Source organism: Siphateles boraxobius, unplaced genomic scaffold (assembly GCF_051911475.1).
Source record: "Siphateles boraxobius isolate OS27281-9 unplaced genomic scaffold, OSU_SipBor_1 16, whole genome shotgun sequence".
In the NCBI taxonomy this organism is placed as follows: Eukaryota; Metazoa; Chordata; class Actinopteri; order Cypriniformes; family Leuciscidae; genus Siphateles; species Siphateles boraxobius.
The window spans coordinates 8,842,893-8,859,671 of NW_027508766.1; the positions used below are offsets into that span (position 1 = coordinate 8,842,893).

The window sequence follows — 16,779 nt, forward strand, 5'->3', positions numbered from 1 at the left end:
CGGAAGTTTTTTAACTTTGTGTGGTCCTTCCCTTTTCACATTAAGGAATGCAGTTACAGGTGATTTTGATTGTTACAGGTTCCAAGTAGGACAGGAACTACATTCCTGTCCAAAAATGTTGTCTTAAGCCTATCCCTAGTTCTAGACATAAAACTACCTATAACTCATAATCAGAGGTAAATAGTAGGTGAATAAAAAAAATAAAAAAACTCACCCTGGTTGTAGGCCTAAATTTGACATAAACTGTAAACTTGTCCTTAGGAATCTGATAGGTTGATTAAATGTTTTAAATGTTGTTGTAGGATCAACAAAGATGTTGATCCAGGAACATGTTGTACTTGGTGAAATTACGGTCACCTTTACAGCTCACACCCTACAGTCATGGGAGGCAAGGATCCGCCCAGAGTGACATCCTTAACTGGACTATATAATAGGATGTTAAAACAGAAGACCAGAATGTGAAACAGATTACTACTGCTGTTTAGGTACCCTAACCTTACACTTGAAAAAGGTAAATACTCCATTTGTGTTTCTTTCTTTCATTAATTTAATGACAACTTTCATTAACTTGTATTCACTGTGTCTTTCCTCCTTGACATAAGTATTCTGCATCTTTTTTGATGTCCGGTGATAGCAACACTGTAACTGAAAATTATTCAGTAAAACTCATAGACATTATTAAGATTTGGCTGCAATAATATTTTCAGCAGGATGGGAAAACAAGTCCAAACCACAACCATTGTAAAAGACAATCCGACTGTGCAGTCTAAGGTTAGTAACGCATCTCATATTTCACAAAATATTTATTGTGTCTTCTGTTTGAATAATATGTAAATTTTTTCACACTAACAGTTATCAGTCGATCGCCCAGTTCGATGCCCATTCGCTGTTCATTTGCGAAACTATAAGGATGGCTCAACCCACCAAGATAAACTGCATCACAGAGCAGCAAAGGTATCTTAAAATTGTAATCAAAATAACTTCATGTTTACAGCAGATTTGTGGTGTAGCTATGAAGGATTGATGAGGAGTTTGAACAATTTTCTTTAAATTAACACAATAATATTATGTGGATGTTATGCAGAAGTTAATACAAATCAAAATGGTAATGAGGTTTTGAGGTTGTGAATGAAATTATTTTGTAAAATTTCAAATTCAAATAATCCACCCCCCCCCCCTCCCCCTCCCCAGAATATACCCTGCAATTCAAAAACCTGCGAGGGCTCCATAATGAATCCCAAATCTCTGATACGCGGTCATTCCAAAATCACACCTTCCTCAGATGACATCCTCACACAGGCAGTGGATTTCATCAACCAGTACTACAAATCATTCAAAATGTAGGAGCAATGTATTATCTAATAAAAAATTATATATATATTATTTAACTTTTAATATAAGCATTACAGACAAGTATTCTAATACATTCATGAATAATATTGTGGGCCAGCCTTAAAATTCAACACTCAATTTATACCATAAGTAGGAGGACCCTCTATGCAACCAGCCTGAAATTGCTAAACAATTCTGATAGGCTAATGTAATCATGCATGTGTATTGAGATGTGATTGGTTGGAGAGGTCTGGAGATCCTGTCAACTGCCTTACTTTCATTTTTACTCTGAAAGACTTTCCTTATGTGAGAGGAGTGAGGTTTCAAAAGTAGAATAATAGATTTTTGTTTATTTTGTTATTAGGTTACGGAAAATAGTAATTCTTTCAACTTGACAAACAGCAATGGAAATGTAGCAGTCGGTTTACTATACAAGGTGAATAACTCATTCTTACCTTTTGTGCAGTCCCAATCCAACGGAGCACCAGGCTCGGATTGAAACTGTCACACTGGAGATCACCCTGACCGGGTCCTACTCGCTCACTACAGATGAACTCGCTTTTGGGGCCAAACAGGCATGGAGAAATGCGCCACGGTGCATTGGCAGGATCCAGTGGACTAATTTACAGGTTTGAGTTTTTTTTTTCTATTTTTTTTCTACATAGATCTAGTGTTGCTTTCGTCAACGAAAATTATGACTAAATATCGTCGTCAACGAACCTTTATCACGTGACGAAAACGAGACGAGACGCAACGTAAATGCTGGTCATGTGACGATGACTATAATTAAATAATGCAATATTGTTGACGAATAAAAATGAGAGTAAATGTGGTTTACAAAATAAAAACTATGCTAAAATGTCTCTTCATTTTCGTTGACCAAAACGAGACGAGACGAAATGTTATTTAACGTTATTTCGTCTCGTTTTCTTGCGTTATTATTATTATTATTATTATGCAGCATTTCTGTTGCCTGTGTCACTTCAGGGGCTGCATCAGATCGCTTTGCCTAGACGCAGGCGACTTCACATCCACAAGCCCCACTTGCGGCATTATTTAGATAGAAGATTCAGCTGCGTGAGTTACGCCTGTTTCACACATACTCTGTGTGTAGTCAAGTCAAGTCAAGTCACCTTTATTTATATAGCGCTTTTACATTACAAATTGTTTCAAAGCAGGTTTACAGAGATAACAGGAAATTAAAGTTGTAATAGTATTGTTAAATTCAAAATTAAATGTTAAAAGTCCCCAACTAAGCAAGCCAAAAGCCAATCGCGAATGAAGGCGAAAAAAATGCGACAGTGGCAAGGAACCAAAACTCCATCAGGTGACAGAATGGAGAAAAAAACCTTGGGAGAACCCAGGCTCAGTCAGGGGGCCAGTCCTCCCTTGGCCAACAAACAAACAGTGTATGATTATGATTTAGGCAGCATTATAGGTCAGAAGTCAGATGGGATCAGAACTTTCACAATATTTATCCAGTTCATCTGGTTAGTGGTCGGAGTCATCACGCCGGTATGGAGACAAGTTTGTTGAGGTGTCCATGAGGCCTTCACAGTGTTGATGAGGCTGGCACTTCAGGGATGCGTTGTCGTCGTGTCCATGTGCTGGTCCTTCATCAGATCCGGATACGGCCTGGATCCGGCGGACTGCGGCAAACCTCGGGATAAACAGAGAGACTAATATTAGCGTAGACGCCATCCTTCTTATGATGTAAAAAGTACATCAGGATTTATGGGAAGTGTTCCCGGTTCCGGCTGATCTAAACTATGCAGCCTAACATTGAATTATAGCAATCTATAATGTGTTATGTGTATGCTAAGCCAAAGAGATGTGTTTTTAGTCTAGATTTGAACTGACAGACTGTGTCTGCTTCCTGGACAATGTTAGGAAGATTGTTCCAAAGTTTTGGTGCTAAATAGGAAAAGGATCTAGCGCCAGCAGTTGATTTTGATATTCTAGGTATTATCAACTGGCCAGAATTTTGAGATCGCAATAGACGTGAAGGACTATAACGCGTTAAGAGCTCGCTCAAGTACTGTGGAGCTAAACCATTTAGTGCTTTGTAAGTAATCAGCAATATTTTAAAATTTATACGATTTTTAATAGGGAGCCAATGCAGTGTTGACAGAACCGGGCTAATATGGTCATACTTCCTGGTTCTGGAAGTATGACCATATTAGCCCGGTTCTGTCAACACTGCATTGGCTCCCTATTAAACATCGTATAAATTTTAAAATATTGCTGTAGTGTAGTGCGTATGCGGTGCGTGTTGCGGTGTGTATGCAGGAGCGGCACTCGCTATTGTGCTTCCACATGTGCTGCATTTGCAGTAAGCAACTGATCTACGACTGTACCACAATCACAAAATGTATTCTCTATTTTTATTTCAAATCAATATTTTTAGCCTACATCCATTATGTCGCGTTGTTGAGGTACTGTGTAGATCTCTGCTCTGCTGTTATGCACGCACACTCCTGGAGCGCAATGCCGGACCGCATCCGCGTGCGGTGTGAGCGCTCTAACCTATTAACATGGGTGCGGTGAAGAATACCCACCACATATGCACTGCAAACATGTGTGAAACAGGCGTTAGCATAAACGACAACAAACAAAGTTAAGTCTGACACAAAGAAAGGGATTCGTCTTTGGGAAAAAAAGAAATTACATCTGGAAAAACTTTCATTTCATGTGTAGGCTACTTCTAACATGTTTGGTTGGTAAAATAAATATGTTCTAAATTCAAATCAGAGCGTCTTCTGTGTCTGGAATGGATGTATTCTTGAGTCTATAAGGTAACAATAATATAATAAGATAACTATAATAAGATAATATTGTTTGAAATGGGTTTGGCTAAAATAAAATTTTGGTTTCGTCTAGGCTACTACTAGGTAGGCTATTTGTACTAAATTGACTGGGTTAAATAGAATTGCATTACTAAAAAGAGACTAAAATACAATTTTCATTGACTAGAACTAGACTATGTCTTTCATTAACTAAAACTAGACTAGACTAAAAAGAGTATGAACGTGACTAAAACTAATACAAACTAAAATGACAGCTTGACACAAAGACTAGACTAAAACTTACATTAAAACAGGCCGCTAAAAACAACACTTCATAGATCGTAGCTAGCAATTTCAAAGCTATGTTGTACTTTTATACTAATATAGCCTACATCTCTTCTGCAGCTTTTCGATGCACGTGAATGCAAGACCGCCGAGGACATGTTTCATGCCTTGTGTACTCATCTTAATTATGCCACCAATGGAGGAAACTTGAGGTGAGTTTAATGTATTTATTGCAATACGTCATTATCATCATATTTTCCAAGGCAGAAATCTTGCAATGCAAGTAAAACATCAGGACGGAATGAATGAATGAAGGAAGGAAGGAAGGAAGCAAGGAAGGAAGGAAAAATTAAAAAATGTTGCAAATCAATTTAAGGTTTTTAGAACATTGCATTGATGTTTTTGATACAATATAGGTAAAAATATAATAGGCTTAGCTGGGTAGTAACTCATTAGCTACATGTAATCTAGATTACTCAATTCGATTCCAAAAATTAAATACTTTTAAAATACTCACGATCAGAATACAAGTACTTTTTTATTAATTACATGTTATTCTAACAATGCGTAACATAGATATCCACAGAAGACAAGGATAACAAAGTTTATTTACAATATATAAAAGAAGCCAACAATGCGAAACAGTATGTGTGGCACCAACATGTGGGCTAAACACAAACAATAACAGACACCGAACATAGAACACAGAGGAACTTAAATACATAGACTGATGAACACAGATTAACAGAACCCTGGTGACACAGATGATAATTGGTTGCAGGTGTCGGTGATGGGGAATGGGGTGCAGGTGTGGACCGAGGAGGATGTTGGGAGTTGTAGTGCAGACAGGGATAGACGCTAGACAGTGATGATGACAGTGAATAAAGACAAATACGAAGACAACTAGGTGGGGAATGTGACACAATGGCAGTACATTTTGTCCATTCTAAAAAAAAAGCCTACCCCTTATATACATTCAGAGAGTCTTCCAGGTTTGTGAAATCGCACATACAGACCAGCCATTAATGTGCCTATCACTGAAAACTGAGACCCACATAGCATCTGATCACTTGATTAAGTCAATAATAATAATAATAATAATAATAATAATAATAATAATAATAATACAATTAAGTTCTCTGATGTTGGTTGATGATCAACATACAGCTAAACAAATACAATATATATATTTTTTATATCTTTTGTAGTAAGTGTTTTATTTTGATTGTTTTTATTTTTAAATTTGTAGCCTATGATTTAATTACTTAATAGCTTTTCATTAAACTCGCAAACCCCCAGTAGTTACATCGGAACCCAAGTCCAGGAAACGCTGATATAATGCACTTCACGTTGTCGATAACAAAAAAATGAAATGTATTTTCTTTCTCTTTGAGAAAAAAGTTCATGAAAATGTTAAGCCAGGGTTGTTGGTGTGAAAAGCTTATTGATAGAGCTATTGTATGCATCCGGTATTCTGTGCGCTCTCCAATCCTCAACAGAAATCTGTCCACTTGCACAGTTTACAGGTAAATGCAACTGTGCACAACTACACAGCTACACAGTAAAAAACACAACTACACAGTAATAAATACCTAAATAATTTTTTTCACTAAATATAGAGTAAAATTTAAAACAAAAAATCATGCCAGTATGCTCGCGTAAAACATAAATTCTTGAAAATACAAAAGCAAATAATGATTGCAATAAAGAAACCACAAAATATAAACAACCTAGGTAACATATTAATGGGGAAATTTTAGCATATTAATAGAAATGGAAATAAGTCTTTATTTAATCCTTCACATATAAATTAACTAAGTCGAAATGTTTTGTCAATCTAAAAATGCACTTAATGTGGGAACATCTGTTGTTTTTATCCAACTTAAACAGCTTGTACGACTTTATTGTATTACACAATGTCATTTTAAAAACGTCGGATGATGTGAAAACTCTGAAACTGGGTTTTGATTTAGACTCTGACTCTGACTCTGACTAGGAACTCTTCTTATCCTTAAGGTGCGTTCCCACCGCCGCCGACTTGAGCTTCCAAAGCGGCCGGAAGTCATTCATTTTCAATGGAAGCTGGCTTCTCTCAGCTGCAAGGAGCGTCAAATCCATCGCCGTCGCGTTTTGGGCGTTTTGAGCGTCAATCAGAAAGTTGAAAGAAGCTCAACTTTATGGTAATGAGCTATGACCCGGTTCAGCGGCAAGCAGCGGCAAAACGCCAGAAACCAATCAGAATAAAGACGTCCTTCACTCTGGCTGATTCCGGAAAAACATACGATGTGAACTTTCGTTCCTACCAAAACATTAGTTCCGAGAAAATGGAGGAGAAGCTGATAATCGCTGTTGCTGGGTTTCCTATCATATATGATATGACGTTGTTTGCTTACAGGGACCAGTTACAAAAGAACGAGGCATGGGAATGCAATTCATTTGCACACGGTGACAACGATTTGACCAATTGCACTAATGCAAATAATAGCCTAATGCAAATAATAATAATAATAATAGCTAATTATTATTTTTTTTCCCGACCAATGTGACCAAAACAGTTATAAAAATGCTGTCATTATAAAAGGTTTCTTCAATGTATTGCTTGTTTTTTCTGTTTATTACATTTGTTATAAATGTTATACATGTTGTGACACTTCTCTTCTCCCTGCTACGTCAGAGCGTCCAAAGCGTCAACGAGCTTCCCCGTGCTTTTTGACAAGCGTCCTTGACAGAGCGGCCAGAGCTTCTTTGACGCTCAAGTCGGCGGCGGTGTGAACGTACACTTAGGGTAAACAGAACAGAACCAACATGAATAGCCTATATTGCAGATATTCATTAATTCAAAATTTTAAAGTACAACATAATTTGAGAATTTATTCTGGATTCAGGGAAATCAGAATACCATACTGACTGGATGACAGGATGACTGGGGATGGAGGAGGGTTATTTAGCTGAGAAACGCGATAGCTGCGGCTGATAATACTGAAGGAGCTTATATATGATTGCTGTGATAGGCGTCGTATTCCTATAGGTGTATCAGCTAAGTCAGCTGATGCGAGCTTGATTAATGTTACCTTCCAGAACTGACGCTACACTTAATTTCTGTCAGGACCACTATCGTCAAATACGATTGACAATTAGCATACAGTTAGGATTGGCGGTATGGTTCTGTTCTGGGCAAGAACTCCCTGTGCATTCATGCAGCCTAGAATGGATAAGAGCAGGGAGAGCAGCAATAAACCAAAACAAAACCATATGCCAATATCCCCCAAACCCAAACTGACAGCGAAAATATGGATGCTTTTTTTTTTTACACACTACCCCCCAACACGACTGATGCTGATAGAATAGGTAATACGTCCTGATGTTAAGTTATTTTTTTTATTTTTTTATTTATTATTTTATTTATTAGTGTCTTGCACTTACATGCCCAGCCCAAATAGGTTTAAAAGACACTAATGACATAAAACAAACATAATACAAAAAGATGACCATCATATAAAACACATAGGAAGATGACCATCATAAAAGATACATTACCATCATTTTCACAATATAAACAAACAAAACAAGACAAGACACCATCAATTTAAGTCAGGATATAAATTCCTTTGCCTAAGTTTCCACGCCTTTTCCACATATCTAGCCAGATTATAGATTTCATTTTCAAAGAGCCAATTCAACATATCCCCATCCGTCATCCAAAAGAAATCAGGCTTTTTATATTGAATTCTCTCAAACATACCCATTCTGAATTCATGATATAAAGGACAAAAAAACAAAAAATGCCATTCATCCTCAACAACCATTAAATCACACAAAACTACTCGGTTACTCACGTAACGTCAGTTCCCTGAGTTAGGGAACGAGTATTGCGTAGCTATACGCAGTGGGGAAACTCCTTTTCCTCGATTTACTGAAGCCTTTATGTAAAGCGCATTTGCAGCTGCACAGCTAGAACATGAGCGCCTGGCTCGCTCATAGGCTGCGCTGCGGCAACTGCACATCCAATGGCGCGGGCGCCTCTGACGCGACCAATGAGATCACTCTGCGTCATACACGTCAGAGCCCGCCAAGGGGGCGTGACCTCAGTCTATAATAGTCCCCGAATTCGCCAGGTTTAATAGCAGGTTTAACGACTGAAGCAACAACTTGCGATGCTACTATAGTGCGGCTGGCTACGCAATACTCGTTCCCTAACTCAGGGAACTGAGGTTACGTGAGTAACCGAGTAGTTCCCTTTCGAACGGTCACTTCGTATTGCGTAGCTATACGCAGTGGGGACGTCATGCAAAACGCCGCACTGAGTAACTGGCTGCCACTGCAACTCAGGCCCCTGAGCATACAGAACAAGCCATAACCGCATAATTATGTATAAATAGACCAGACACCGTCAGGTCTAAAATAGTACACATCAGTTAGAAATAACCTAACATACTACACCAATGAACCCAGACACTGTCGGGGTTATTAGTATATGAACATATAGCCAGTCAAGTGGGTTTATATATGAAATTATAACCGGCCAAAGCGGGTTTTATATATGTATGGAATATAACCGGCAAAAGGGGGTTTTATATATGTCATATAACCGGCCAAAAGCGGGTTTTATATATATGTAATATAACCGGCAACAGCGGGTTTATGCATGAATACAACCGGCCAGCAGCGGTTTTATATATATATATGTGAATGTGATAGTGCACAGTAATATATGACAAGACCAGCCACCGACGGGTCTTAATCATACCGAAAGCACCTTCGCTTGCAGGGAAGGCACTTCCCTATTATAGAAACTCATAAATGTGTTTTAAATGTAAATAAATGTAAACCCTCAGCGAGAGGGTTTTTAGATCAACCGATTGGAGCGGTTCGAAAGGCGGACCTTTCAGAGCCCCCAGTACCGTGGAGAGGTCCCAAGGCGGCACAGACGGAGGTCTGGAGGGGTTCATTCTCCTCGCACTTTTCACTAATCTTACGACCAGGTCGTTTCTTCCCAGTGACTGGCCAGCCGTCAGAACATGATGTGCTGCTATGGCTGCCACATACACTTTGAGCGTGGACGGGGAACAACCCGCGTCAGGCAGCTCCTGTAAGAATGAGCGAACCACAGATATCACACATGACTCTGGGTCAGCCTGATTTTTTGAGCACCAGCTGGAAAAACCTGACCATTTTGAAGCATACAGGCATACATACGGGACCCTGGCTTCAGATATAGTGCTTAAAACCTTCTCAGGAAGGTCCTTGGGTACCCGTTGAGGGGCCAAACATGGAGGGCCCATAAATCGGGTCTCGGATGCCACAATGTTCTTAAACAACCGTGATTCACCATAACGCGCAAGCTGCCTGACTGCCATGCATGAGTTGGCACACGGCGTTTCAGCCAATGCTGCATCGGGCGCATGAGCAGTAATCCCATGCGGAGTACTGGCGATGCTGCTGCCATGAGACCAAGCAGTTTCTGAAATTTCTTCAGTGGCGCGCGCTCGCGCAATCTGAAAGTACCTGCATGCGCTCGCACAGAGAGCGCGCGCTCTGTGTGAGTCGCGCTGTCATAGCTCGAGTCTAAAACTGTGCCCAGAAAGATCATGCTCTGGCTGGGGGTTAGTTTGCTTTTTGAAACATTGATTGTGAAACCCAGGCATTTTAGATGGCCGAGAATCAAATCCCTGTGAGCTAATAGCTCGATTCTCGACTATGCCCGCACCAGCCAGTCGTCGAGATAATTTAACACGCGCACTCCCTGAAATCTCAGAGGAGAAAGCGCTGCATCCACACACTTCATGAATGTACGGGGTGCCAACGATAGACCGAACGGCAGAACGGTGTATTGATAAGCCCGGCCCTCGAAGGTGAATCTCAAGAATGGCCTGTGACGAGGATTTATTTGAATGTGAAAGTAAGCATCTTTCAGATCCATTGTGACAAACCAATCCCCCGGGCGCACTTGCGCGAGGATATGTTTTATAGTTAACAATTTGAATGGCCGTCTCATGAGAGCTTTGTTCAAATGTCTCAAATCTAGAATGGGTCTGAGACCGCCGTCTTTTTTCGGAATCAGAAAATAGCGGCTGTAAAAACCCATATTTTTTAGCACGGGGGGGACTAATTCTATCACCCCTTTTGCTAATAGATTTTGTACTTCGGTGCGAAGCACGTGACCCACGCTGCTTCTCACCGAAGTCTCGAGAACCGCCTGAAAATTTCGGGGGTCTGCGAGCGAATTGGAGCGAGTAACCTCGCTTTATAGTGTTTATGACCCAACTCGACACATCGGGGATAGCTTGCCAGGCTAGAAACCGTGTGGCTAGGGCTTGACACACTGATTGGCGCTGGTCGCCTAACGTAGGGGGACCTGATACCCTTATATTGTGATTTGTGCACACATTGAGTATTGGACTGACTGTACAAGCATTTGCGTGTGGGGAAGTCAGTGTTACAACGGGGGAGGGGCCGCCTAGTGAAGGGGGACCGTGAACCCATATATTGTGATTTGTGCACACATTGAATGTTGGACTGACTGCACAAGCATTTGCGTGTGGGGAAGTCAGTGTTACAACAGGGGAGGGGCCGCCTAGTGAAGGGGGCCAGTGAACCCATATATTGTGATTTGTGCACACTTTGAGTATTGGACTGACTGTACAAGCATTTGCGTGTGGGGAAGTCAGTGTTACAACGGGGGAGGGGCCGCCTGATAAAGGGGGACCGTGAACCCATGTGTTGTGCTTGTGAAACTGATAGCTAACATTTTGAACGGCCGTCTCATGAGAGCTTTGTTCAAATGACTCAGATAGAGTGGGTCTGAGGCCGCCGTCATTTTTCGGAATTAGAAAATAACGGCTGTAAAAACCCGTATGTTTTGGCACAGGGGGGACTAATTCTATCGCCCCTTTTGCTAATGAATTCTGTACATCGGTGCGAAGCATGTGACCCACGTTGCTTCTCACCGAAGTCTCGAGAAACGCCTGAAACTTTGGGGGTCCGCGAGCAAATCGGAGCGAGTAGCCTCGCTTTATAGTGTTCATAACCCAACTCGACACATCGGGGATAGCTTACTAGGCTATAACCCGTGTGGCTAGGGCTTGACCCCCTCGAACGGGACCGAAGATGACTGAGCTGGAGTGAGTGAAGCACGCGGGGACGTGGCCGGCGTGCATTCACAAACGTCCGTGCTCTCTGGATGCCGTTGGCTGCGGCACTTCTTCTTCCTCGGCTGAAGTAGGGCCGGAGAAGGAAGCGCGGGTGACGCGGCGCCGCCGTCTCGAGAGAGAGTTAACGTTAGCCGAGTTCGCAGCACGGAGATAGGCATGCACGCGCCGACAGAGAGTGCATTCTCTGCGTGGTAGAGTCCCAGGCATGAAATGCAGCTCGCGTGTTCGTAGGCCTCACTTAACACGAGGCATATGGAACAACGCTGATACAGATATAAACACATAATAAACAGATGTTGAAAAGGATATCGCCGGATAGCCACAGGAGACGGCATCAGGAGAGACACGGTTGAGATGTGTAGTCTGCTGAACTGTAGCTCGCTCAGGCTGAAGGCTTGTTCGACGGCGAAGGCTCAATAAATGGTCAGAGACGTGAAGTTTGTCGCTGAAGGAGTAAAATCTGCTATAATGGCGAATTCGGGCTTCCCCCTTGGCGGGCTCTGATGTGTATGACGCAGAGTGATCTCATTGGTCGCACGTCAGAGGCGCCCGCGCCATTGGATGTGCAGTTGCCGCAGCGCAGCCTATGAGCGAGCCAGACGCTCATGTTCTAGCTGTGCAGCTGCAAATGCGCTTTACATAAAGGCTTCAGTAAATCGAGGAAAAGGAGTTTCCCCACTGCGTATAGCTACGCAATACGAAGTGACCGTTCGAAAGGGAACAAATAATCTATCCTCTTCTGGGACACCTTTATAGCGCCCCACCTCGATCTGCAAGGACAACACCCCAGCTCTAAGCTGGGCACACAAAGACCTCTGTAATCTAGTTAACCAGCATTTGACATAAAGCTCTGTGAAGTATTCATTTTTAAAGTGAACATAACTTCTCAATTTGGGCTTATTTAACACCTGCCGTTGCCCAGAGGTGGAAAGTAACGAACTACATTTACTCACGTTACGTAATTGAGTCGTTTTTTGTGTAGCCTACTTCTACTTTTTTAAGTAGTTTTTAAAATCTGTAATTTTACTTTTACTTAAGTACGTTTTGTTTGAAGTATTGTACTTCGCTACATTTGAAATCATATCCGTTACTGAGTAAAAAATAATAATACAAGGGAGAGAAAAAAAAATCACACTCCGGAAACTTCTGCATTGATTGAAGGGCGGGAGAACAAACGCGCAAAAAAGGTGACGCAGACCCAGCAGAAGCTGGAAGCGAAGCACCCTCGAATTTTTATGAAGCGAATTATGGCCTCAGTATGGAAATACTTTGGATGTAAAAAAGTGTGGTTGTCCTCGAGGATAGATATCCAATTTGCAAAAAATGTGGACACAAAGTGGCTGCAAAATGAGGATACATAGGACACCATCCCTCCTGCAGATAAAGGTATGTCCCGATTATAACGTTACGGCCGAATGATTTCCCCCGATCGCTCGGCCTACATCATTATTTCTATGCTGACGATACGCAAATTTATATACACTCAAAACCAGATGAGCGCTCCAACGTTGATTTTCTTTCTAGTTGTATTACTGAAATAAAAACCTGGATGAGTAATAATTTCCTGTGTTTGAACAGTGATAAAACTGAAGTTATGCTCATTGGTTCTCGTCATTAAACCTCCAAAGTTGGTTCTCTGTCTTTTAATCTTGATGGCTCTGTTTTGGGTATCCAGAGCAAAAAGAGGAACCTTGGAGTTATTTTTGATGCTAATCTTTCATTTGATTCTTTCATTCATAGTACTGTTAAAACATATTTTTTCCATCTTAGAAACATCGCTAGATTGCGGCCTATGTTAACTTTTCCTGTAGCTGAAAAGCTGATAAATTCCTTCGTCGTCTCTCGTATTGACTATTGTAACGCTCTTTTAGCCGGAGTTTCTAAATCTACACTACACAAGCTTCAACGTGTACAAAATTCTGCTGCTAGGATCTTAACTGGGTCCAGAATATGCAACCATATCACTCCGGTTTTGGAATCCTTGCATTGGCTCCCAGTTAGTTTCCGAGTCGATTTTAGGATTATGATGCTTACATATAAGTCCTTGCACGGCCTGGCTCCAAATTATCTATCTGAACTGTTGCTCCCCTACACTCCGAATCGCAGATTGCGCTCCTCACAATCGAGCATGCTGGTGGTTCCTAAAACTCGCTTAAAATCTATGGGTGACAGGGCTTTTTCCTTCTATGCACCTGTCCTTTGGAATTCTCTGCCTCTTGAACTTAGAGAAGCCCAGACTTATGCCACTTTTAAAGGTCAACTTAAGACATACTTTTTTAAACTTGCATTTACCTGTTGATGTGTTTTGCTTTTAACAATTGTTTATTGTGTGTACAGCGCTTTGAGAAGCTGCTTTTAAAGGCGCTTTATAAAATAAAGGATATTATTATATTATTATTATCATACTGTAAAAATCTCATACCATTACAACCCTACACGGGAGAGTTCCCCACCCCACCCACTGTTCACCCACCCCCTACTTTTAAAAAAGTAACTCAGTAACTTTTACTTGAGTACATTTTAAATGAGCTACTTTTTACTTTTACTTGAGTAGATTTTTAGACCGGTAATTTTACTTGTACTTAAGTAAAATTTTATTGAAGTAGTAGTACTTTTACTTGAGTAGAATATTTTATTACTCTTTCCACCTCTGCCGTTGCCTATACAAGCATGTTGTATATCACAGAACTATTGCTAAAACTAGTGTCTTTTGGCAGGGGAAGCATACACCCTGTAGCTCTGAGTCATATGCAGTGCACAGCTAAGCTATGAATACAGTGTGCTTCCTCATTCATGAAAATGATTTCCCGTCATACTGATTTCCATTGGTTGTGGAGGTGAAGATGACGACTCCCTTGATTCCACACTCATTCACAGGATCATAAGCTATGATATTGTATGTGTTGAATGACAGACCTCTACGGTGAACATACCTAATGTTTATTTGCACAATATGTTACCAATAATCTAGATAAGCTTTAGCCACAAGCATGTGCTAACTTTAACACAGCATGTTACAGTATTGGATTGACAAAAAATTCATTCTTTATTCTATGTGTCATGATTGTGTCCTCTAGTCCTTGAGTTCTCTAGTTCTGAGACAGGATCTGAGACAGGATCATGGCAGACCCATGTTTGTGTACAACACATGGTCTTTGGTTTGGGCCATGTGCTTGTGTGTCTCGTTACTTTACCCCGCCTCCTTGTTATCCTCGTTTGTCATGATTGTCTAGTTAGCATCACCTGTTCCCTTTATTGGTTCTCCTATTGAGGCCCCGTTTACACGAGAACGATTCCGGGTGAAAACGTAAAAATATTTTATCGGATGTGCCTTTCGTTTACACTGCAACGGCGTTTTGGGGGCTTAAAAACGCAAAAAAGTGAAACCACCCTCCAGAGTGGAAATCTTAAAAACGATCCGCCGTCGCGTTCCCGTCTAAACGGTAAAAACGCAAATCTGCTCACGGCAGCTCTCGTCGCGTACGCGTTTACGTCACAGGCATGCACCAGTACAGGAAAATAACAACCAACATGTCAGATTACTTCCATACGTCGGACCTTCAAGTTGCCCTAGCAGCTCTGCTAAACATACAAGAGTCTTTTCTGCAGTTGTACGAAATACTCTCGGGTAGTATTACTGATCAGAGAAGGCGCATTAATTACCTCCATCAAATTGTTGATGCACCAATTCGGCGGAGGCAAACCAGACGGATTTGGACGAGACCTGGGAGAACCAGTAAATGGTGGGACAACTTTTTTGAAGGAGTAGTTGATGACCATGCATGGCGTGAAAACTTCTGTATGTCCAAAGATTCTCTTGTCGGCTTAAGTGAAGAACTTCGTCCTTACATCACGGGTGAAATAACGAACATGAGAGCACTGTTGGAGTCTTCAAAAAGGTAGCTTGCACGTTGTATTATTTAAGCGACGAGGGACGGCTAAGAAAAACCGCAAACGCCTTCAGCTTATCACGGTCCACTGTGTCGGTCATCATCAGACAAACATGCAGAGCCATAACTGCCCACCTCGGTCCGAAATACATACAGTTGCCATTTTCTGTGCCCGAGGCAGAGGAGCTCGTTTCCGGATTTCTGCAGGATCATGGAATGCCACAATGTTTGGGAGCGGTAGATGGGACTCACATTGAAATTATCAGCCAGCCGTCAACGCCATGGACTACATAAACAGGAAGGGCAAGTTTTCCCTGAATGTCCAAGCAGTGTGCGACCACAAATACAGGTAGGCCTAATCAAGGTGTTTAAGCACTTTTATATGCAATTTATATGTATGTTTCAATGTATTGTGATTGTATACAATGGCAAAGCACTTAGAATTAAAAAGTGCTATTTGCTTGCCTTACAGATTCATGGATGTGGTCATAAAATGGACTGGAAGTGTCCACGATGCACGTGTCTTTGCAAATTCCAAAGTGAACTCCTACTTCAAGACTGGTAAGATACCTTCACTGGAAAGGCAGATAGTGGATGGAGAGGAGCCCATACCTATCTTTCTCTTGGGGGACCCTGCATACCCCCTTCTCCCTTACCTTATGAAAGAGTACTCAAATGGAGGCTGTACCCCATCAGAACAGTACTTTGGACTTTGTTTGTGTAAGGTCCGTATGGTGATCGAATGTGCATTTGGTCGTCTAAAGGCCAGGTTTGCAGCCCTGAGGCGGCCCATGGACATAAATCTCCTTGACCTGCCAAGTGTTATTTATGCTTGCTTTGTCCTCCACAACTACTGTGAGGTCTGTAATGACACTGTGAATCAACATGTTGAGCAGGAAGCCATAGAGCGTGACAGGGATCTGCAGCCTCCCACCCAGTCCAACAGCTATCTGACCGACTGTAATGAGGGAAGTGGAAAGAGAGTGAGGAGAACCCTCACCAAATACCTTGACCCTTAACCCTCTGGGGACGGATTGGGTGGTACCGCCCAAAATGACATACTTTTACAAATGTGGAATTATCTTAAAAACTATTAATGATAGAGAGGTGCGGTCTTTTTTACTGTCTTCCACAGATTCCGCTGAAAACAGTGATAACAAACTTACCCGGCTTGTATACACCTTTCCTTGTTGCGCAATACCACTTCGTCAAAGGCCAATGAAATCGATGTTGTTTGGCAGATTCACAAGCAACAACCAATGGAAAAATTGCCGATGGAGGAATATTTTTCTTACCCAATCAGAGGAAGGTTACCATGACGTATTCTAGCAAATC

At 41.5% G+C, this 16,779-nt stretch overlaps 1 protein-coding gene across 1 annotated transcript in view; it reads left to right on the plus strand.

The window, feature by feature from the left end:
* The first annotated feature begins 385 nt into the window (after positions 1-385).
* Positions 386-16,779, plus strand: part of LOC143739208 (nitric oxide synthase, inducible-like) — a 62,136-nt gene continuing 45,742 nt past the window's right edge. The window contains exons 1-6 of the mRNA XM_077231519.1: positions 386-511; positions 708-771; positions 853-954; positions 1,192-1,340; positions 1,799-1,961; positions 4,524-4,615. Of these exons, the coding sequence (XP_077087634.1) occupies positions 712-771; positions 853-954; positions 1,192-1,340; positions 1,799-1,961; positions 4,524-4,615 (566 nt within the window). The 5' untranslated portion in view covers positions 386-511; positions 708-711. The remainder of the gene's footprint in view (positions 512-707; positions 772-852; positions 955-1,191; positions 1,341-1,798; positions 1,962-4,523; positions 4,616-16,779) is intronic.